The 22,291-nt window shown below is 44.9% G+C and overlaps 1 protein-coding gene across 2 annotated transcripts in view; it reads left to right on the top strand.

Annotated features, from left to right (window-relative positions):
- Positions 1–22,291, top strand: part of LOC123760988 (BRISC complex subunit Abraxas 2) — a 59,906-nt gene that overhangs the window by 18,810 nt on the left and 18,805 nt on the right. Inside the window, exons 4-6 of one of the 2 annotated variants that reach the window (XM_045746798.2) lie at positions 3,366–3,562; positions 12,376–12,504; positions 17,644–17,807. In XM_045746798.2, the coding sequence (XP_045602754.1) occupies positions 3,366–3,562; positions 12,376–12,504; positions 17,644–17,807 (490 nt within the window). Of the gene's footprint in view, positions 1–3,365; positions 3,563–12,375; positions 12,505–17,640; positions 17,808–22,291 lie in introns of both variants that reach the window. The other variant, XM_045746797.2, reaches the window with a different exon arrangement.

Raw genomic sequence — 22,291 nt, 5'->3', positions numbered from 1 at the left:
GACATCGGCGCGCATTTTAAAACCAGTCACAAAAAAATCGGATAAAAACCTGATTTTTGGCGATTATTTAAAAGTAAAAGAGGCAAGAGGTTAAAAAAATGATGTACTGCCACCTTCCATTTAGACATTACCTATCTATGTGGACAAAAATAAAATGTTTTCAACCTTGTTATATCTCATAATGATAACATCCAGCAACTTCAAGAATGTAATTCAGTAAGTAAAACTCAGTATCAGCCTTCTTTGGCCAATGAGTAATATTCAGCGAGTGTCCTTCACTCTTGGACATACAGTAATTACTTCGTTTCAACCAAGGCACAGATCAACTACAGTACTTTCATTTAAGGGCAATTGTATAAGATTATTAATAGTTTACATTTATTTATCAATATAAATCAAAGTTTTTAATCATGAGTGAATCAATGATGATGATTTCACTCATATTTACTATCATGAGTGAAACTTCATGACCAACTGCCCCTGATGTATACACAAACATATTTAAATAGGAACCACAGTAGCATCACATCGTATTCAACTTACCAAAGGTCTAGGATAATGAGTCAACTGTAGGAAAGGGGGGGGTGGAGGAGTGGTCTTTCCTGATGCAACTCAGGGCCTGGCTCCTGGGTCTCTAATGTTGAATCCTCATAATGAATGAGAACCTCCCTATCTGTCCTCTCTAAATTTGCTCCAGTATCTATCTGGGAGTCAAGGAGCTAAACCACCTACAGAAATAACTTGAGGCAATGTTGCTACCAAGCAATGGACAGGCTGTTGCTCTTTGATGGAAGCCTTCTCGGGTGCCAATTGCAGTTTTCCGATTAACGTGTCATGGTGGTGTTGGGTATCTGGGGCTTTAACTCATATATTAAATTATTTGATTATTATGATTAACATAAATCGAAGGACCACCCACTTTTGAGAAAAGAGGGAAAACGAATAAAGGTGATTATTAGATTAACACTATAGAACCAGTGCCTATGTACGATAATTAACTTAACAATCACTTGAAGATAATGAATAGACTGTATTATTAATTAATTAAAGTCAAAGCCTCAAATATCAACATTGAGGGGTTATTTCTAGAAGTTCATATATATCGAGGAACCAGTATAGTTCGTCACTAGTTCATTAAGGAGTTAGTAACATGGCAAATTTGAACTAACTATAGATTAAAAAATATGACATTTCAAATTAATGAATATATTGAAAGATTATGAAATGTTGAGCAACAATAAGAGCAAAACACATTAAACACCAAGCCATAAATTCTGGCATTAAATTATTCACTGTAAATATTCTATATATGAATTTATATAGAAACTACTAATAATTTTATCTAAATTTATACGAAAACGGGTGTCTTAGCTGTAAGACGACTTCTGTAATTACGTTTCATTATTCTTCCTCGTGATCACAAGATCCCAATAAAGAAGGAACCAGTGGAGAATATTGTGAGTGAAGAGAGACAACTTGTTGATTCCTCGTCTACATGCTGCAATCAGGGAAAATTAAGTAGCATTTTATTAGGCTATGAATTATTTCAATATTCATTGAAATTGCAATAAATGAAGAAAATCAACTAACGTTGTGTTGTTGTTGTTCTTGCTATATAACGACAGACTACCCACAAATACACGATCTTGAATGATGCATCAAACTAGAATAGTATACTTAACGTGAGCGTGCCAGAACACTAAAGTCTGCCGAAATCGCGTCTGCCAGTCCCTGGCGTCCACTGCTGTGTACACATAATTATGGGCCGTGACTTCAATTGTTGACGCGTTATTAACTGGTAGGACACTGTAGAACACGTGAGGAGGTAATTGGTGACTATCAGTGGAGCTGCAACGTAATTAATGTTGGAAAACTCTTCAGTCACACCACCACCCACGCGACTTCCCTTCCTAATCGCCAGTCGGACACATGAGGAATGGCGGCTTGCCGCCAGCATCTCCCTCAACCCCCTCGCTCGCATTCGCAATAGAATTTAGTAATCACGGAGAATTCTTTTCCGTGTAATTACTGACGCAAATGCGTTAAAGGAATAGGGTTGCAAATGTAGGGAATTAAATATTGGTTATATTCTCGCTAGATGGTGTTGATTAAGCACCGTTTCCTTATTAACGAGAAATGGGAAGTATTTCCATGGCGTTCATATATAACAGATAAAACTGTTATTTAGTGATAATCTTAGTTAATAACGCTCGGTTGTTGGATCATTAGGAGTTATATTATCAGTAATTAATTATTATACAGAATACTGATAAAAGTAGAGAACCATATTCAATTCTCTAACATATTGGTAATAAATATGTCTAGATAGACAATATCTGATGCAATCCTGCCTCTCGATGTCGTGAGAATTTCAGCAATTAACGCGCAGATAAAGAAATATTAATTTATGTTAGTATTACAGTTAGTAAGGTTAATTGATACTGTAATTAATATACAACAGTAGTGTATTGTGATACAATAGGGATGTATCAGTGTTGGAAATTTCCAACAGGTGTCTAGCTGGTCATTAACATGTGGTCCACCTGACTTGACCTCTTGGGCCAAAGTGCACTTTTAGCAAATTGAAGGTGCAAGTTTACATTGCCTAACAATCAGGATGTCTGGCACTAACAATTCCTTCATGCTAGATTTGTTCTGTAATCTAATATATAACTTAAAAATTATTTATAGTGTTACATGGTAGCATATCAAACTGTTGCTGAAGCCCTCCCACATCTGTTGCTACAGATAAGTGAGAGGTTTTTACCTATTAGTACACAGAAAAATTGTTCTTGAAAGTCCTGCACTTGCTCGTTCGTGGCTAACTTAGCCACTTGGACTGGAAAGTAGTGACAGTCTCGTTTCTAGCAAGTCTGCATTCAATCTCCGACCATCCAAGTGACTGGGCACCATTCCTTTCCTCCATCCTATCCCAAATCCTTATCCTCATATCCCTTCCAGTGCTAGTTATAATAGCTTAGCAGTTTCTACTGGTAATTAATTACCTTAGTTGCCTTATCATGGTAAGTTATGGTGACAGGGGGGTTCTGTATTGCGAGGGATGTTTTCTTGTGTTAAGCAAGGTCTGGGCCATAGATTCTTGGAATTGGCAGCTGGTTGACTGTATGACTGATGACTGACTGAATGACTATGAATATGACTGACACAGAAGCTAGGAGAATTTCTGAGGATAATCCAGAAAGGGTCATTTCATTATACTAAATGCTCAAATTGTGCAGTAAATTTAGCTGCATCTTGGTAGGTACTAATAATAATTGACTTCAATAATAAACTTTCCTCTGTCCAGATGCTTAAAAATGTGTGCAAACTGTAGTGTTATCAAGGTTTCTGTGTTTATATTCCAGCAAGTAATAGGATGGTACCGGTGCCGTGGATCCAATTGTGAAGATTTATACCTGAGAGAAATAATGGTGCATCAGCAACTTTCAGCAGTTATGATGCACACAGGTGGTCACTTCATAGTGGGCATAATATCGTGCCATCCATCTGTAGATAGTGGCACATTTACCGTAAACCACAAGTTCATGATGCTACAGAACAAGTAAGACTGTTAATAACTTTTGGTTGAGACATTAGACAAATGTAGTTATTTACTTGGAGAATTATGTCTAGTCCTAAGTTAGGTAAGTACACTACTGTACTGTATAAACCCGCTAATCCGGACTATATGGGAAAGATCCCCAGCCGGATTATCACATTTTCTGGATTAATATACTTTTTCACCGCGGAAGTCCAAAAGTGACCATTTCCAACTATTTTTATACCACAAACTGCATAATTTGAATTGCCTTGCCACATATAATTATAAAATATTCAACTAGCAACCTCAACTTACCTTATTGTTGTTCGTCTTCTTGATTGATGCCACACATCTTGAAGTTAAGAATTCTTGACAATTTACGTAACCTATTCTAACACAACACTAAAATTAACACTTAAAATTACTGTACCGTTCATGAGGCAAAGTTAGTTTTGACTGCCAGCTGCTGAAGCCTCACTGGTTGAAGGCGCTTGGCTTGCCTGTGACGCCTCACTGGTTGAAGGCCCTTGGCTTGCCTGTGATGCCCCACTGGTTGAAGGAGCTTGGCTTGCCTGTGGCGCCTCACTGGTTGAAGGCGCTTGGCTTGCCTGTGGCACCTCACTGGTCGAAGGTGCATGGCTTGCTTGTGATGCCTCACTGGTTGAAGGGCCTTTGATTGCTTTTCTTATTATATAAGAATCAAGTTTAGCTTGCCTTCTGTATTCATTGGCCTGTTGTATGATCAGCTCTTTGGTTTGCCTCGGGTACTGATACATGTTTCCAACTTCTGGGTGAGCACAATTGGATGAAAAATTAACAGGTCAACAAAAGACATGAGTAAACTGTATTTTGTTGTCTATGGTGTTGGTTCTTCACTGCCTTCTTCATCCTCCTCCTCTTCGTCGACCTCGCCAGTAATAGACTGGAGAATCTCTTCTTCACTCATCACACCATATCCTGGGTCATTAGCATCTCTTTTAACCCTCAAACTGCTAGGGGCTCAAATGGAATTCACACCCACAGGCGCAACAAAAAAAAATCCAAAAAATTCTTTCATCTTATAGAAGTGTTCATTTTTGTTCCCTGATCACGGAAAAAATAACAAAAAAATTGTAGGTGGCATATTTTAGCCGCAATAGGGGAGGGAAGTGTGGCAAAAAAAGGGGCATTGGTAGAGCCTTCGCCAGACGAGGTCTACTCCGCCCGAGCTGTCAGACGGCAGTTGCCACAAATATATTATTACCTAATTATTTCAATGTCTCTGATTGATTTTTTCTTAGTAATTACCTAAGTGTAGTTACAGGATGAGAGCTACGCTCGTGGTGTCCCGTCTTCCCAGCACTCTTTGTCATATAACGCTTTGAAACTACTGACGGTCTTGGCCTCCACCACCTTCTCACCTAACTTGTTCCAACCGTCTACCACTGTTTGCGAAAGTGAATTTTCTTTTGTATTTCTTCAGCATCTGTATTTAGCTAGTTTAAATCTATGACCTCTTGTTCTTAAAGTTCCAGGCCCGTGGGCATTTCGCATCGGTCTTGCGTTTCTTTTCCTTTCTCGAGCTGTCTTCTGCTTGGCTTGAGGAGGATGTGGGAGCGTTGAGTGAAGGGCCTTTGTCTGGGGCGCTGACTTCGGCAGCTAGGGTGTTGGCTGCACTGTTGAAGCTCTTTGCGCCCATCCTGAAGGAAGCAGTGTGTCTGTTTTTTGCTTCTCACCTCGCATGCTATCAGCCTGTACTCGCCCTCTCTTTGGAATCCGCTTGGGCCCTGGCTCTTAGGTTTTCATCTCCGTTTTGTCCGTTGCTGTTTGCAGAGACTGCGGTCTCAAAGTTTTTGCACGCGGCTTCGTCTAGTTGTCGTCCTATGGCGGACTTGTTGATTCTCTGAAGCAGTTGTTCTCGGCAGTTTCAGAAGGGTCGTGCCAGGGTTCCGGGTTCCACTGGTCGAGGTGGGCAATTGGTGGTAGTTTCTGAGTCATTGTTCCCTTCGGGGCCAGCGTTGTCTGGTCGGTGCGGTGATCGCCCTGTTCGACGTTTGGGTGTCGGGGGCGTTGGCCCTTTTGCGGTTCGCCCCGTTGATGGGGCGATGGGGGGGAGGCTCGCTCTGTTTGCCCACGCTTGGTCCCACGATTTGTGGGCCTTTTTGGTCATGTCATTCGGCCTGTGGTGGCGTTAAGCACCTTGTCCTCCTTTGGGGGGTTCAGGGCTAGCAGGGCAGGTTTCTTCTTCTGCACTTTGTCAAGTCGTCTTGGAGTGGGTGCGCTTGGGCGTGGTCGAAACAACTACGTCCCTCAGGTGGGTTTCTTGTCTGTTTCCAGTGCCAAAACGGGACTGTGCGGATCTGAGGTTCATTCTGGACATGTCCCGTCTGAACCCCTGGATTCCTTGCCCCTCCTTTCGGATGACTACTGTCTCTCAGGTCCGGCTTCTGTTGGAGCTGGGTGCCTGGATGGTGTCCCTGGACCTCAAGGACGCCTATTGGCACGTTCCTATTCATCCGGGGTTCAGGGACTGGTTAGGTTTCGTGGTGGGGCGTCACACTTACCATTTTCGATGCCTACCTTTTGGCTTGAATCTGGCACCTCGCATTTTCACGCGTCTGACCCGGGTTGTAATTACCTAAGTGTAGTTACAGGATGTTAGTTACACTCGTGGTGTCCCGTCTTCCCAGCACTGTCAGTATTGTAGTACAGGATGATGATAGTGAGTGGTGTCCCAGAGAACATAAAGGTATAGTGCTTTTGAAAAATAGGTGAGATAACAGGAATGTGCCAAGGGAAGTGAAAAATTGGATGAGAAAAAGTTGCCCTAGTGTTTCCAGTGCAGAGAAGAACATTCAAGATGACCGCCGGCAAGAGGAAATACAAAACAGAGCTTGATTTTGCTGGATTCAATGAAGAAAGCATTTTGATATAACCAGTCTATACAACAAGTTGGTAAAATTAGATACTATAGTGACCTCTCATGTAGAAATAATTAGTAAATTGAAAGAAAGTAATGACCATTTAAATAGCAAAGTTGTATGTCTTGAGGGTTTAGTGAAAGACTTGTGCAAGGATAAGAATCAATTGGAAACAAATTGCAAAGCCATGGAAGAAGAAAATAAACTCTTAAAAATAGCTTTGGAAGAAGTTAAAGTAAATTTAAACATAAATGACTACAATAGGTTAGATAAGGAAATTCAACAGGAGAAACAGCTTTTGTCAGCACAGATGAAGGAAGTTACACAGGGAATAGAACAGTGCAAGAAGGATATGCAACTCACCTATGTACAAGTGGCCAAGGAGAAGGAAAAAATTGAAGAAGCAGTAAAGGAAGTCAAACACTGCAGCAACCAAGATAAAACAAACGTTAGGCTGGAAGTGAGAAAAGAATTGGCATCTAACCCGAAGTTGGTGCGAAACGCAGTTGATCGGAGTAAGTCCCTGATAATTTTTGGCTGCAAAGAAAAGGAGATAACATCTAGGTCAGAAAGAGCTGTAGAAGAAGCAAAAGTACAGTGGTACCTCGGAATGCGAGTGTCCCTGTATGCGAGTTTTTCGGAAGACGAGCAGGATTTACTCCAAAAATATGTCTTGGAAGGCGAGGGTTACCTCGGGACACGAGTTTGTTGATACGTGTACAGGCCGACTGGCGTGTGGTGGCATGGCGATCGCACCTCAGTTTACCAGTGTCTCGTGTCCAGTGACTATCCCACCTGAATTCTTCACAAGGATTTACAGTTTTTTATCGGTTTTTTGGCCATTTGAGCATAAAAGTTGTCATTATATATCTTGCCATGGGTCTCAAGAAAGCCATTGGTAAGGTTCAACCTAAGAAAATAGCTGTGAGTAGAGGCAGTAGAGGATGTCCCTTCTTGATTAAGAAAATGTGTGAAGTATGGGAAGAACTGCAAAGTTTTGTTGAAAAAACTCACCCAGATAAAGCTGTAGCAGGCCGTTGCATTGACCTTTTAAATGATAATGTGATGTCTTACTACAGACAAGTGTTAAAATGTAGGGAAAAACAAGTGTCATTAGATAAATTCTTAGTAAAACAAACAAGTCCTAGTGGTATGCAGGCAAAATGTGCCAGTGTGTGCATACCAGTGAAGTCCTCACTGCCTGATGTGATAATGGAAGGGGACTCCCCTTCCAAACAGTAACTCCTCTCCTCCCCCCCCCCCCCCTCCTCACCATCTTCCATACGCCTACAGCATTCAACAGCAAGGTAAGTAATAACTTGAACATAGTTTTGTAGGTTTATTTAGATGAATTAGGTATAAAAATTTAGTTTGATGTGGGGTTTTTGGGGTAGTCAGGAACGGATTAATTCATTTCCCTTTATTTCTTATGGGGAAATTAGCTTCGGAATGCGAGTTTTCGGAATACGAGGCGTCTCCAGGAACCAATTAAACTCTTAAACTGAGGTATGCCTGTAGTAGATAAAATTGTTGGCCTCATGGAAGGTCTTACAACCATAGAGAATGTGTGCGACTACAGGAGAATAGGCAGATATGTAAAAGGGAAAGATCGACCTTTGAGGATCATCCTAAATGGTGCCAAACAGATGCAAGAAGTACTAAGGAATGCTAGAAAATTACAAAGTGATGAGGATGGGAAAGTGTGGTAGTAAGACGAGATCTTTTAAAAGAAGATAGAGAGAAGCTGAAACTGAAACTCGCCGAGGCAAAATGTTTAAATGAGAGCAGGAATGAAGAAGAAATCAATTATTTTTCCTACAAAGTGATAGGGGTAGGCAGACCAGTAAAGTGGTACATAAAGGCGAACCAACAAAATCATTAAAGAGAGGCAGGGGGAGTGAAAAATAAGAAGAGGGGGAACAAGTTCCTGAAGATTGCATACACTAACATAGGGTTGTGGTGACCTGTCTGCATCTTCTAGGGATTCGTGTTTTGGCCTACCTCAACGACTGACTGGTGTGGGCTCCCAGTCGGTCAGCTTGTCTGCTCGCCAGGGATATGGTTCTTTCCCAGCTCATCAGGTTCGGGTTCCTGGTGAACTGGAGGAAGTCCCATCTGGTTCCGTCCCAGGTTCGGCCCTGGCTGGATTTCTATTGGGATTCTCGGACCGCTTTCTTGTCTCTTCCTCCAGAGGCGTTACTGCGGCTGCAGGACTGCCATCGGCTGTTTCTGAGGGGGTCCCAGGTCACTCAGTGGTTGCTCGAGCTGTTGTGCGTGAGTCTGAACTTCGCCGTGCTAGTCTACCCGCCTGGTCGGGTTTGGCTTCGGCGTCTGTTTTCGTTCCTTCGGGGACGTCCCTTCCGCTTCTCTCGCGATCATTGGGTTTGTCCTCCGGGAGCCTTGTGTCAGTTGCTGCATCATCAGCTTCCTCTTCAGGGTTTTCGGGGTTCAGTGCCTTGGCGCCTTCCCGAGTCCTTGCTCGATGTGTTCACGGACGCGTCGTCTCTCGGCTGGGATTTTGTGACCAGTGCTCACCAGTCAGGCCAGGGACGTTGAGGTCCGTCCTTCCATCGGGTTCACAGCACAGTTCAAGAGTTCGCGGCAGTCTGGTTCGCACTTCGGAGGGTTCGGGTCGCTCGGGGATCGACCATTCGCCTCCATTCGGACTGTTCTCCAGTGGTTCATTGCCTGAACCGCGGGGGTTCTCTTTGGTCCTTGGCTCTTTGGGATTGGTCCCTTCGAGTGGTTCGTCTGCTGGATTCTCGGGTTTGGCTCTCCGTGCAGTTCATGTCCGGGGAGTGTCCAACGTTCTGGCGGACGGTCTGTCACGCTTCCATCCCCTGTCCACGGAGTGGACGGTCGACGACAACTCATTTCGTTGGATCTGCCAGATGTAGACCTCTTCGCGTTGACGTGGTCTCGCGGCGTCTCTCAATCTATGTGACGCCCTTCCCCGACTGCGAGGCGTTTGCGGTGGATGCCTTTCGTCAGGATTGGTCGAGGTGGGGTTACCTGTACCTCTTCCCCCCCGGTCCAGCTGTTGCTTCGGGTTCTGGTCCGGTTGGAGACATTCCCAGGGAGAGTAGTCCTTGTGGCCCCTTGGTGGCCGGCTTAGCCTTGGTTTCCGGTGCTTTTGGCTCGGTGCCCGAACCCGGGACGTTTCCTGCGGCTCCGCCTCTTTCAGCAAGTCGGCCCCGGTCCGATACAGGGCTGGTTCGACCTTCTCCTCTGCTCTTCGTGTCTGGTCTTTTTGACGCGAGTGTATCACCAATTATATGGTGATCAGGTGGCTTTGTTAATGGTGTCCCACCTGAGAGCTTCGTCTCGGCGACAGTATGAAGTTTCCTGGCGTTCTTTTTGCCATTTTCTGGCTCTTCGTAGGTTGTCTTTTCTTTCGGGTCGGGTTGTCTTGTCCTTTCTTTCTTGACTTTTTCTGGACCGTCATTTAATGCCTAATACTGTTGCCTCGTATCGTGCGGTGCTGGCGGAGCCGCTCAAGCTAGTGTTCCGGGTGGATGTCACATCCGCCCCGTTCGGTAAGTTTTCCCGTGCTATGTTTCACCTCCGGCCTGCGCATGCGCCTCCTGAGCCGTCCTGGTCCATGGACAGGGTGCTCTCCTATCTTTCCTCTCCTCGGTTTGTGGTGGCCCCTTCGCTTCCAGATTGTTTTTCCAAGCCTTTGTTTTTGTTGGCATTGGCCTCTGGGGGCCGGATAGGGGAACTTCATGCTCTCCTGGCGCAGGGGTTTCTGCTCTTTTGGTCCTGGGTGTAGGTTTGTCCGTTTGCAGCCTTCTCCATCTTTTCTGGCGAAGAACGAGACGGCTGCTTTCCAGAGGGGTCCGTCGGTCATTGATGCTTGGTTGGTTCGGCCGGGGATGCATCATGTGTTTTGTCTGGTTGCAGCACTTCGCCGTTACCTGCGCGCTTCAGCTGGGGTGGCTGGGGATGTGCTTTGGGTTGATCCGGTTTCCCTCGTTCCCTGTTCCAGGGCTCGGGTCTCCCAGGTTGTCCGCAGGGTTAAGCCTGTGGTCTATCCTCGCGCCCATGACATTCGGGAGTTTGCAGCTTTGGCTGCCGTGTTTGGTAACATGTCTTGGGCTCATATTTAGGCGTGTGGATTTTGGAAGTCGAAGTTTGTGGCTGCTGCCTCCCGGGTAAGTCCCTTTTTACTTCTTTTTGGGTATGTAGCACCAGTGAGCCATAGGGGCTCCCCACAGAAAACCAACGTTGAATGTAATGAAACGCCATTTTCTGGGTGAGCCCCAGAGGCTCCCTGGCTACCCTCCCTCCCTCTGGTCGGCGGGGGTTTTTCGCGTTGGTTGAAGCCTAGTTTCCGAACTGAAGGCAGCCAGCGTGGTGAGGTCCGGGCCCTGCCCCCCCCCCTCCCTCCCGGGGAGGGGAGGGCTGCGCGGACGACCGGCGCGGCAGTAAATTGATTGTTTGATTGTTTCCTTGGGATTGTAGGGAGTTTCTACCTCTCTGTTCATTTTTTTGTTGTGGTTTTTTACCATGTAGGGTTTGTTTTGTTATGCCTACCTTTCTGGGTGCCGGACTCCAGTCGATGGCAGATAAGGAAAACCCCCAACCATAATGGGGTTTTCAAGGGCCATTGCTCCCTGAAACCTCTCTGAAGAGGCCAGGTTCTGGCACTGGTCTCTGGTAGGTCTGAACTCCATAGCTAATGTCCCGGTCTAACATAACATATATTAGCTCAATAAGCTCCAGGGAGCCTCCGGGGCTCACCCAGAAAATGGTGTTTCATTACATTAAACGCTGGTTTTTTGTTTTGTCTTGTCTTTGGATTAGTAGCTCCAGGTAGTTGCAGGGACTCCCCACAGAAAACTAGCGTTGAATGTAATAAAACGCCATTTTCCGTTTGAGACCCGGAAGCTTCCCGGCGACCCCCTCTTCCTCTGGTCGGTGTTTTGACATACAACCTCCGAACTGGGGTGTGGGTAGCTGGTATGGGGGTCTGGAGCTCCCCTTTCCCCCTCCAAGGGAGTGGGGGTTTGCGCAGAACGTGGTGCAGCGACATGATGATGTCATACTCGTTTGCTAGTTTTCATTTGGGGGGTTCTGTCCACTAGTTCGGCTTTCAGTAACAATGTTAACCAGAATAGGGGTTTGTTTTGATGCGTTTACTTTACTGGGTGCCTGACCCAGTGGATAGCAGACATAGAATGCTTCCAACCACACGGGGGTGTCTTTAGGCCATTGCTCCTTGTGCCTCTCTGAAGGGGCCAGGTTCTGGTTTGTGGTCAAAGGTAGGCCTAGAAGTCCATGCACATTGACTGATTCCAAAGTCTAATACAGTATATCCACATCAGCCTGGATAGCTCCGGGGAGCCTCCGGGTCTCGCCCAGAAAAATGGCGTTTCATTACATTCAACGATGGTTTTTTGTACATTAGCAAATTATTTGTTTGTTGTCATGAAAATTTCACATTGCATTATTTTTATTTACTATATATGATATTGGGAATTTTTTAAATTGTATGATTTCAAAATATTTAATCATTACTTTTTGAGTGCAGTATGATAGAACTGATACTGTATAAACATATAATAGGTTAGAAATGCCAAGTCCTACACAGGCACTTGGCAAACTATCTGTCATCAGACTAATTATTTGTAATTGAAAGTAATGAGTATTCTGGAGTCTGGAATTAGTTCAGTACTGTACAACCAAATTATCCTCCTGGTGTGATTTTTAGTCGTGTTTCATGGAATTGCTCATCTCTCAGGTTTAATATATCATATAGTACTATATTAAAGGAGAAATGGGACAAAGGAGAGGTATTTTCATTGATCCCCCTAATATTCCCCCCCCCCCCCCATCCTTATCTGTGTAGCATATGTATTCATTTCTAAAAATGTAATGTGATTTACTTGAAACATGTAACTTACATTAACTAAACTGCAAGACATTTTTCAGGCGTCTTGAAGGCATTGCTCTGCAGGTGGTGAACATTGGTGATACGTCAACTTCAGACTATCTCCTGAAGCCTCAGAATCCAGCTCTGTACTCTTCTTTGGCTGTTCAAAATGTGCTTTCCAAAATTAAGTAAGTTCACAATCTTCTTGATATTTTTGTTTATTGGAAATCTAATATTAGAATTACTGTATGTTCATTATTTTGATTCATTATGGTAATCCTCCTCACATTCTTGCTCTATACTACAACATATCATCATACATTAACACTTATTAGTCACCTGAACACAACACAGGTGTAAAGAATACTGTGTAACTACACAGAGCAATCGTAATAGTGTGATAAATCTATGAGAAAATCTTTGGTGATGGAATCAAACCCACGTCCTAGGTTTCCCCAGATGAACTCATTACCCATTGGACAGGTCCAGTGGGTACTGGATGTGTCTGAGGTAACCTTGGATGTGGGTTTGTTTCCACCAGCCTGCTATAAAAAGAAATTCAAATACAGTATTGTGTAAACTTCTTTTACATGTTATGACTCTATGCCCTACTCTACACAGACGCAGTCTTGTTGAATCAGCTGTAATACGCAATGTACCCAACATGAACTTGAGTCCTGGCTTTGTTGCGGTTGACTCTTCCTTTTCACAGTATATACTTAAATGCTCTAAACTTTCTAACAAACGTGACCTTACATAAGCTTACACTTCCATTTATCTTTCTTTCTCTTTCCTTTTCTTCTCTTTTTCTTTCCATTGTTTTATCTTACGATCTCTTGCTTATTCCTACTATTTTTCCTCCTATAAATAGGAGATGCCTCGTATGGGGCAATGGGCCTTCTGCAGTTATCTTCGTTCTTGTGTTCTTATTTTCTCATTCTTACTATCCCCTGTATTACACCTTATCTTCCCTACCTTTGTCTTGCCTTCTCTTCCTCTTAAGATTTTCTTCTCCTCACCTCTCTACTGCCTATTTATTGCCTTCTCCTAATTCAATCATCACGATCGACTTGAGAATGGTCCAGGATGGACCAAAACGTCGTCGTCCCTTCACTTTCTAGTGTGTGGTCTGGTCGACATGTTATGACTAGGTAGTTGTTGATATTGTGTAATCTCACTTATCTGAATTACAGTGGTACCTCGGTTTACGAATGCCCCTCTACAAATTTTTCGGGTTACGAGCCCAATTTCTTCGGAACATTTTAATCGTGTTACGAACTTTACCTCGGGATACGAGTTTGTTGGTACGCATATGGTCGATCTAGCACGTGGTGGCACGGCGATCGCGTTACCCAGTGCCGCCTGCCTAGTGACTATCCCACCTAAATTCTTTGCAAGGATTTATAGTTTCTTTTTGGATTTTTGGCTATTTGAACATAAAAGTTATTATATAATTTGCCATGGGTCCCAATAAAGCCAGTGGTAAGGTTTAAGGCAAGAAAACACATGTGAGAATGTCCATAGAGGAAACACAAGAGATCATTCATAAACATGAAAATGGTACAAGTGTTGTTGAACTAGCTAGGCAGTATAACAAATCTTCAGGGGAGGAGGCAATAGAGGATGTCTCTTCTTCATTAATTAAGAAAATCTGTGCAGTATGGGAAGAACTGCAAGTTTTTGATGAAAAGAATCACTCAGATAAAGCTTTAGCAGGCCATTGCATTGATCTTATTAATGACAATGTGATGTCTCACTACAGACAAGTGTTACAAAGAAGGGAAAAACAGTCTTCAAGAAATACAATTAGAAAATAATCATGCAGTGAGCCAGAAGCAGGTCCTAGTGGTATGCAGGCAAAACATGCCAGTGTGTGGCACGTTTTGCCACACTCAAACCCCAGAGAAGTCCTCACTTTTCCCCCGGTTCAGATGTTGCTCCAGGTCTTGGCTCACATGGAGCCTTACCAGGGGAGAGTTGTCCTTCTGGCTTCTTGGTGGCCGACTCAGCCTTCATTCCCCGCGCTTCTTTCTCGGTGTCTGAACCCGAGGCTCTTCCCGCGACTCCGCCTCTTTCAACAGATCAGTCCGGCCCGGTATGTGGCTGGTTCGCTCTTCTCCTCGAGTCTTCACGTCCGGTCTTTCTGACTCGAGTCTATCATCACTTGTATGGTGTGCAGGTGTCTTCGTTGGTGGTTTCCAACCTGCGTGCTTTGTCTCAGCGGCAGTACGAAGTTTCATGGCAGCCCTTTCATTATTTCCTATCTCTTCATAGGTGTACATTGGTCTCTGATAGAGTTATCTTGTCCTTCCTTTCGTGGATGTTTCAGGACCGTCTTCTTATGCCAAATACTGTCGTCTCGTATCATGCGGCGTTGGTGGAGCCACTGCAGCTTGCGTTCGATATTGATGTTACTTCTGCTCCATTCCGCAAGCTGTCTCGTGCATTGTTTCACCTCCGGCCTGCTCAAGCGCCGCCTGAGCCTTCCTGGTTGTTAGACCGGGTGCTCTCTTTTCTCTCTTCTCCTGGGTTTGTAGTGACCCCTTCGGATTGTTTTTCGAAGGGTCTTTTCCTGTTGGCATTGGCCTCTTGTGGTCGGGTCGGGGAGCTTCATGCTCTCCTCCGGCGCAGGGGTTTCTGCTCTTTTGGTCCTGGTGGTAGGTTTGTTCCTTTGCAGCTGTCTCCTCCTTCAATGGCAAAGAATGAGTCTGCTGCTTTCCAGAGGGGTCCTTGGGTTCTTGATGTTTGGTTGGTCAGGCCGGGGGGTAATTACCTAAGTGTAATTACCTAAGTGTAGTTACAGGATGAGATAATTATGCTCGTGTTGTCCCGTCTTCCCAGCACTCTTTGTCATATAACGCTTTGAAACTACTTACGGTCTTGGCCTCCACCACCTTCTCACCTAACTTGTTCCAACCGTCTACCACTCTGTTTGCGAAAGTGAATTTTCTTATATTTCTTCAGCATCTGTGTTTAGCTAGTTTATATCTATGACTTCTTCTTCTTAAAGTTCCAGATCTCAGGAAATCTTCCCTATCGATTTTATCAATTCCTGTTATTATTTTGTATGTAGTGATCATATCACCTCTTTTTCTTCTGTCTTCCAGTTTTGGCATATTTAATGCCTCTAACCTCTCTTCGTAGCTCTTGCCCTTCAGTTCTGGGAGCCACTTAGTAGCATGTCTTTGCACCTTTTCCAGTTTGTTGATGTGCTTCTTAAGATATGGGCACCACACAACTGCTGCATATTCTAGCTTTGGCCTAACAAAAGTCATGAACAATTTCTTTAATATATCGCCATCCATGTATTTAAAAGCAATTCTGAAGTTAGAAAGTGTGGCATAGGCTCCTCGCACAATATTCTTTATGTGATCCTCAGGTGATAGTTTTCTATCTAGAACCACCCCTAGATCTCTTTCTTTATCAGAATTCCTTAAAGATTTCTCACATAATATATAGGTTGTATGGGGTCTATGTTCTCCTATTCCACATTCCATAACATGGCATTTATTAACATTAAATTCCATTTGCCAAGTGGTGCTCCTTATACATATTGCATCATGTGTTGTGTCCAGTTGCGGCTCTCCGCCGTTATCTGTGTGCCGCAGCTTCAGTGGCCGGGGACGCGCTTTGGGTTGACCCGGTTTCCCTCCTTCCTTATTCTATATCCTCTTGCCCTCAACATTTGTAAGTTTGCTGCTTTGGCTGCTGTCTATGGTAACATAGCTTGGGTTGACATTCGGGCACGGGGTTTTTGCAGGTCAAACAGGGTCCTGGCCGCTCGCTACCTTGTCAGTGTTCCGGGGCCTCGTAGGGCCTGTGTCGCATCAACTCAACTTAGAGTTGAGGAGCGAGGGCCGACTGCCTCCCGTGTAAGTCCCCGTTTTTGTTTTTGTCTTTGGGTAGTCATCTCCGGTTAGCCGATGGGGCTCCCCCCAGAAAACCAGCGTTGAATGTAATGAAACGCCAATTTCTGGGTGAGACCTGGAGGTTCCCCCAGCAACCCTGCCTCCCAACGGTTGGCGGTTTTTCGCGTTTTTGACATCTAGTCTTAAGAACTGGAGGGAGGGTAGCCGGCGTGAATGTCTGGGGCTTCCCCTTCCCCCTCCCGGGGAGGGAGTGGGGTGTGCGCAGACAGCGGCATCATGCTAGTTTACTTGTTTTCATTTGGGGAGTTCTGTCCACTCGTTCGGCTCTTTTTAGCAATATTTTCATCTAAATAGGGGTTTGTTTTTAGGTGCATACCTTTCTGAGTGTCTGGCCCTGTGGATGGCAGACATAGAATGCTTCCAACCACACGGGGGTTTCTATAGGCCATTGCTCCTAGTGCCTCTCTGAGGGGGGCCAGGTTCTGGCTTGTGGTCCCCGGTAGGCCTAGAACTCCATTCACATTGATGCCAGAAATCTAATATATCCATATGAGCCTGGATAGCTCTGGGAAGCCTCCGGGTCTCACCCAGAAAATGGTGTTTCATTACATTCAACGATGTTTTTTTTTATTTTATGTTTATCTTTTTCAGTCAAGGTGCCAATATTAAAATCAATACTTTGAATACTGTATTGGCAATCAAAGTTTTACAACCAAAACTCAAGAGTTTCTAGACTTACATTTGTACAGATATACAGCTGGTCTAGTTCCATTATGTGGATTGAAAATATTGATTAATCTTGAGGGTTGAAACATCCTCATAAATACAAATGGCTATAACTTCTTTTTACATAAATTTTGAGTGTTCCTCATAACAATATGAACTTAATATTTGAAAGATTACTTTTGAATGCACTATGAATCACTCTTCTAACAGTTAGGAGTCACCACAGAAGAATTTTAAACAACAATGTTCTTGCAAATCCCCAAAATAGGGGCAGGCCATAACTTTTGAACCAAAAGTCAGATTTATCAGAAACTTGAATTGTTGTGTTTTTGTGTAAAGACAAAGATATAGATGTACTTCCTGGAAACTTGAAAGGGGTGTAGTGCTAATTTCACTTTGTTTGTATGGTCTGTTATGGAATAGCCCGATACTGTAAATGTGTTTCCCTGCATTTCAAATGTTTTAATTTAAAACTGCAAAAGCAGCTCTCCCTCTCGATCTCAATCTCTCAGTTATAACCACTGTATTGTGTACATTACCTATAATGCTGTATTGTAAACAAAGAACTATAGTTTAACAAAAAGAAGTTTTGTTTCATAAGCTTTATGCAAATTCAGACTTATTTAGTATTGTACAGTACAATATATATCCATCTTTTCTTTTAATATCTATACTTTACTGTTTATTTTTGTTAGGGAATTGTAATGTGTTTTTTTTTTTTTTTACCAGCAGTGGTGAGCCAGGAGTATCAGAAGTTGAGACTCTTCACACTGGGCTGCTAAACAAGTTGGAAATGCTTTTACCTAAGTTCTCCTCTGCTCAGGAGGAGCTTGAAAATGCACGTAAAGAAGTTATCAAGCTCAGGGAATTGTGTAACAAACACAGTCTTAAACCAGGTATGGTAAATACTTGAGTAACATTGTCTGTACATATTCTATTTCATAAGATATTTTTCACTGCTGTGTGCTGTTAAATTACTAGACTGATTCTAGTAAAGTATTATGAAAGTACCTGGGAGCATATTACCTGCTCATGCACTTGTAAATTTTTCTGATGCTATCATAGACCTGAAAGTTGGAACAATTGTCATAAAGTGAATTTGGTCATCTTGATGCACGATTGAATGTAAAATTATTTAATAGTCAATGTCTAAACTAGTATGGTCTTAACTATGGGCCCTAAGAAATGCTGTAAGGTAAATTGTGAATGTAGGAAATGTTAGATGTATCTTGAGTCCATACTCGCACTAATTGTAATCTCTTACCTGAGTAAAAGATTACAATTATTCCACACCTACACTTGAAGAAATAATTCATGAACAAAGGCCATCCTTTTGCCTAAAGGGAATCACCCATCCAGTTAATACAATAATTTTTCTGGGGGAGCCCCATCAGCTCCCTGAGCTTATCCAGGCTGATATGCTAATGTCAGACTTTGGCATCGGTCATGTGTATGGAGTTCTATGGGCCTACCAGGGACCATGAGCCAGAATCTGACCCCTCAGAGAGGCAAGGGGAGCAATGGCCTATAGAAACCCCCGTGTGGTGGAAGTATTCTATGTCTGCCATCTTGAGGTTATCTTGAGATGATTTCGGGGCTTTTTAGTGTCCCCGCGGCCCGGTCCTCGACCAGGCCTCCACCCCCAGGAAGCAGCCCGTGACAGCTGACTAACACCCAGGTACCTATTTTACTGCTAGGTAACAGGGGCATAGGGTGAAAGAAACTCTGCCCATTGTTTCTCGCCGGCGCCCGGGATCGACCCCGGGACCACAGGATCACAAGTCCAGCGTGCTGTCCGCTCGGCCGACCGCCATCGACTGGATCAGGCACCCAGAAAGGTAAGCGTCCCAAAACAAACCCCTAATCTGGTTAAAATTGCTACCAAAAGCCGAATTAGTGGATAGAACTCCCCAAACAAAAACGAGCAAACTAGTATGACATCACAGGTCGCCGCGCCGCTGTCTGCGCAGCTCCCCCCTCCCCGGGAGGGGGAAGGGGGAGCCCCAGACCCCCCACGCCAGCTATCCACACCCCAGTTCTTCGGCTGATGCTAGTGGCTTGGGTCGTGTGCTCCAGCTCCAGTGGTTGTTTCAGCACTGTACCTAGAGCACTGTGCTAAACTCTCTATATAAACAATTGTCTCAACCGTAAAAATTAAGATACTATACCTTAACCCTTAAACTGCGCAACCCACTTGCAGGCCCTCGTCTGGTTTGCGCAATACGCCTCCGAGTATTTATATTTTTCACGTTTCCATTCAAAACTCCCGCGGCTACATGGGATTCACATCAGCTTCCTCAGGGCTCTTGTAAACAGACGCCATCTTTAAAAAAAATCATGGGCCACATTCCCGGGTGTGAGAGCCTCAGTACTGAGTGAGCAACCAAGGCTGGTGCACACAGCATGAGCTCACAGCACAGCTGTTCAGCTTGTGACCACAGCATCGCTTAATAATGTCAAAATATATATATATATAACTTGTATTATTTAGCCATGATAGTATTACAGAAGAGCCTGAGTGTGCCTGACTGTGTACAATGTTCAAATATCAGTGATTTAATGTTGTTCATGATGTTCACAGCACTAGCCACAGCACCACAGCATTATTTCATCCATGTAGGAATCTTCAAACGACTTCCTAGGTTCCTTACAAAATAAACTTCCTATGGCTTCCTATGGCCAATGTATGGCTTCATGAGCCTACTGGGCTCTGTCGTGTCTCCACTTGATGCTGTGTGTGTGGGGTCAGCCTCCACCACATCCCTTCCTCATGCGTTCCATTTGTCTCCTACTCTGACACTGGATTTTTTTTTTTTTTTCCTCCATTTCTATTGCTCATTGGGCATCCGTTCTACCTGTGTCCCCTGGCACGTGTACCCCTTGTGCTCCTTGGTCAGTGTTTCTCTTCCCTCTCATTCTTCTGAGGGTCTTGCTTGTGGTGGTGGTGTCCCCTCTGGTTCTTCTGTCTCCCAGTGACGTGCGGTTTCATTCCCATTGTCTCTCGTCTTCGCTCGTGCCCCTCGGTTCAGGTACTGGTCTGGTGGCAAACCTTGCGTTTTTTCCGTTTCGTCCTGTGTTGGGACATGACCAATGACTGAATTGTTGGCGGGCCTTTCATTCCCATTTGCTGCCTGCCTTCTTCTTTCCTCACTTTCCTTTTATCCTACACATTGTGTGTTTTGTTTCTGCCTTTTGGCTCTCCTATTGCCAGGTTTGGATTTCTGATTCCTGGTTTTCCCTGCCTGTTGGCATTTTCAGAGTCTCTATCAGGCCCCATTGTTTCCGGTCTCCTGGCGAGCTCGCTGGCGTTGGAAAGTTTTCTGTCCGGCAGATGTTCCATCTCCTCCTTTGCCAGCTCGGGTTTCCAGCTCTGCTTGCTTGGTCGCACCCGGGGTCTTCCCGCGGCTCCACCTCTTCCTCGGCTCGTTTGGTCCTTGACGGGGCTGGTTCGGCTCTGCCTCGAGTCTCTCACCTTCTGTTGGTGATCAGGTGGCTTCGTTGATGGTGTCCCACCTGCATGCTTCTTGGCGGCAGTGTGGGTTTTTTTGGCGGGCCTTCCTTTATCCTTCTGTCCCTTCTTGGGTAGCTGTGTTTTGTGGGCGTGATTCTTGTCCTTCTCTTGTGGAGGTTCGGGGCCATCATTTTGCGGCATACTGTCGCCTCGTATCATGCGTCACTGGCGGGGCCGCTTCAGCTTGTGTTCAGTGTTCATGTTTCTTCTGCGTCGTTTTTGCAAGCTGTCTCGAGTGTTGTTTCACCCCGGCCTGCTCATGGGCTGTCTGAGCCGTCCTGGTCATTTCTTTCTTCTCCTCGGTTTGTTGTGGCCCCTTCGGTTCCGATTTGTTTCTCGGGGGCTCTTTCCTGTTGGCATTAGCCTCTGGGGGTCGGGTCGGGGAGCTTCATGCTCTCCTCCGGCGCAGGGATTCTGTTCCTTTGATCCTGCCGGTCGTTTTGTTCGCGCCTCGATTTGTGTCTACAGGTGTGCTTTGGGTTGATCCGATTTCCCTTCTTCCCTGTTCGCGAGTTCGGGTCTCCCGGGTCGTTCGCAGGGCTATTAAGTCATGCCAGCCTGCGGTCTCTCCCCGTGCCCATGACGTTTGCCAGTTTGCGGCTCTTGCCGCCGGTTTTGGCAATATGTCCAGGGTTGCGTGCGGGCACAGGAATTTTGGCGGTCGAACGGGGTCCTGGCTGCTCATTATCTTCTATTCGTTCCTGGACCTAGTCGGGCCTGTGTCGCTTTGGGTTGGCAGTTGCAGCCAGTTGTCTCGATTTCGGGTTGAGGAGTGTGCGGCGACCACCTCCCGGGTAAGTCCCTCTACTTTCCTCTGTGGGTAATAAACTCCAAGAAGCCGACGGGGCTCCCCAGAAAACCAGCGTTGAATGTAATGAAACGCCGTTTTCTGGGCGAGACCCAGAGGCTACCCCGGCATCCCTCCCTCCCTCCCTCCGGTCGGTGGTTTTATCGCGTGTTTTGACATCCAGCCTCAGAACTGGGGTGTGGATAGCCGGCGTGGGGGGTCTGGGGCTCCCCCCTTCCCCCTCCCGGGGAGGGGGGAGCTGCGCAGACAGCAGCGACGTGTGACGTCATACTAGTTTGCTCGTCTTTGTTTGGGGAGTTCTATCCACTAGCTCGGCTTTTGGTAGCAATTTTAACCAGAATAGGGGGTTGGTTTTGGGATGCTTACCTTTCTGGGTGCCTGATCTTGTCAATGGCAGACATAGAATGCTTCCAACCACACAAGGGTTTCTATAGGCCATTGCTTCCCTTGCCTCTCTGAGGGGGTCAGGTTCTGGCTTGTAGTCCCTGGTAGGCCCTTAGAACTCCATACACATGACTGATGCCAAAGTCTGACATTAACATATCAGCCTGGATAAGCTCCAGGGAGCCTCCGGGTCTTGCCCAGAAAATGGAGTTTCATTACATTCAACACGGTTTTTTTTTTTTTTATCACTGACCACACTCAAACATTTTCAGAAATATGAACTTGACAGGAAATACAGTTTAAGAATGAATGATGTGTATAATAGTGAAGTAGGTCTATAAGATAAAATAAAACAATTAGCCAGCATGGAACCACTACTCCTCCCCTCCCCCTCCCTTTTCCATCCAGCTGAATATTTGAAATTATGGAATTATTGTCAGACACACACACACACACACACACACTATCTTCAAAAGAAGATAGAGAGAAGCTGAAACTGAACCTCGCCGAGGCAAAACATTTAAATGAGAGCAGGAATGAAGAAGAAATAAATTCTTTTTTCTACAAAGTGATAGGGGTAGGCAAACCAGTAAAGTGGTACATAAAGGCAAACCAACAAAATCAATAGAGAGAGGGGGAGTGAAGAATAAGGAGAGGGGGAACAAGTTCCTGAAGAT

The sequence above is a fragment of the Procambarus clarkii genome, chromosome 41, assembly GCF_040958095.1.
Source record: "Procambarus clarkii isolate CNS0578487 chromosome 41, FALCON_Pclarkii_2.0, whole genome shotgun sequence".
Lineage (NCBI taxonomy): Eukaryota > Metazoa > Arthropoda > Malacostraca > Decapoda > Cambaridae > Procambarus > Procambarus clarkii.
This window is presented reverse-complemented; position numbering and strand designations above follow the sequence as displayed.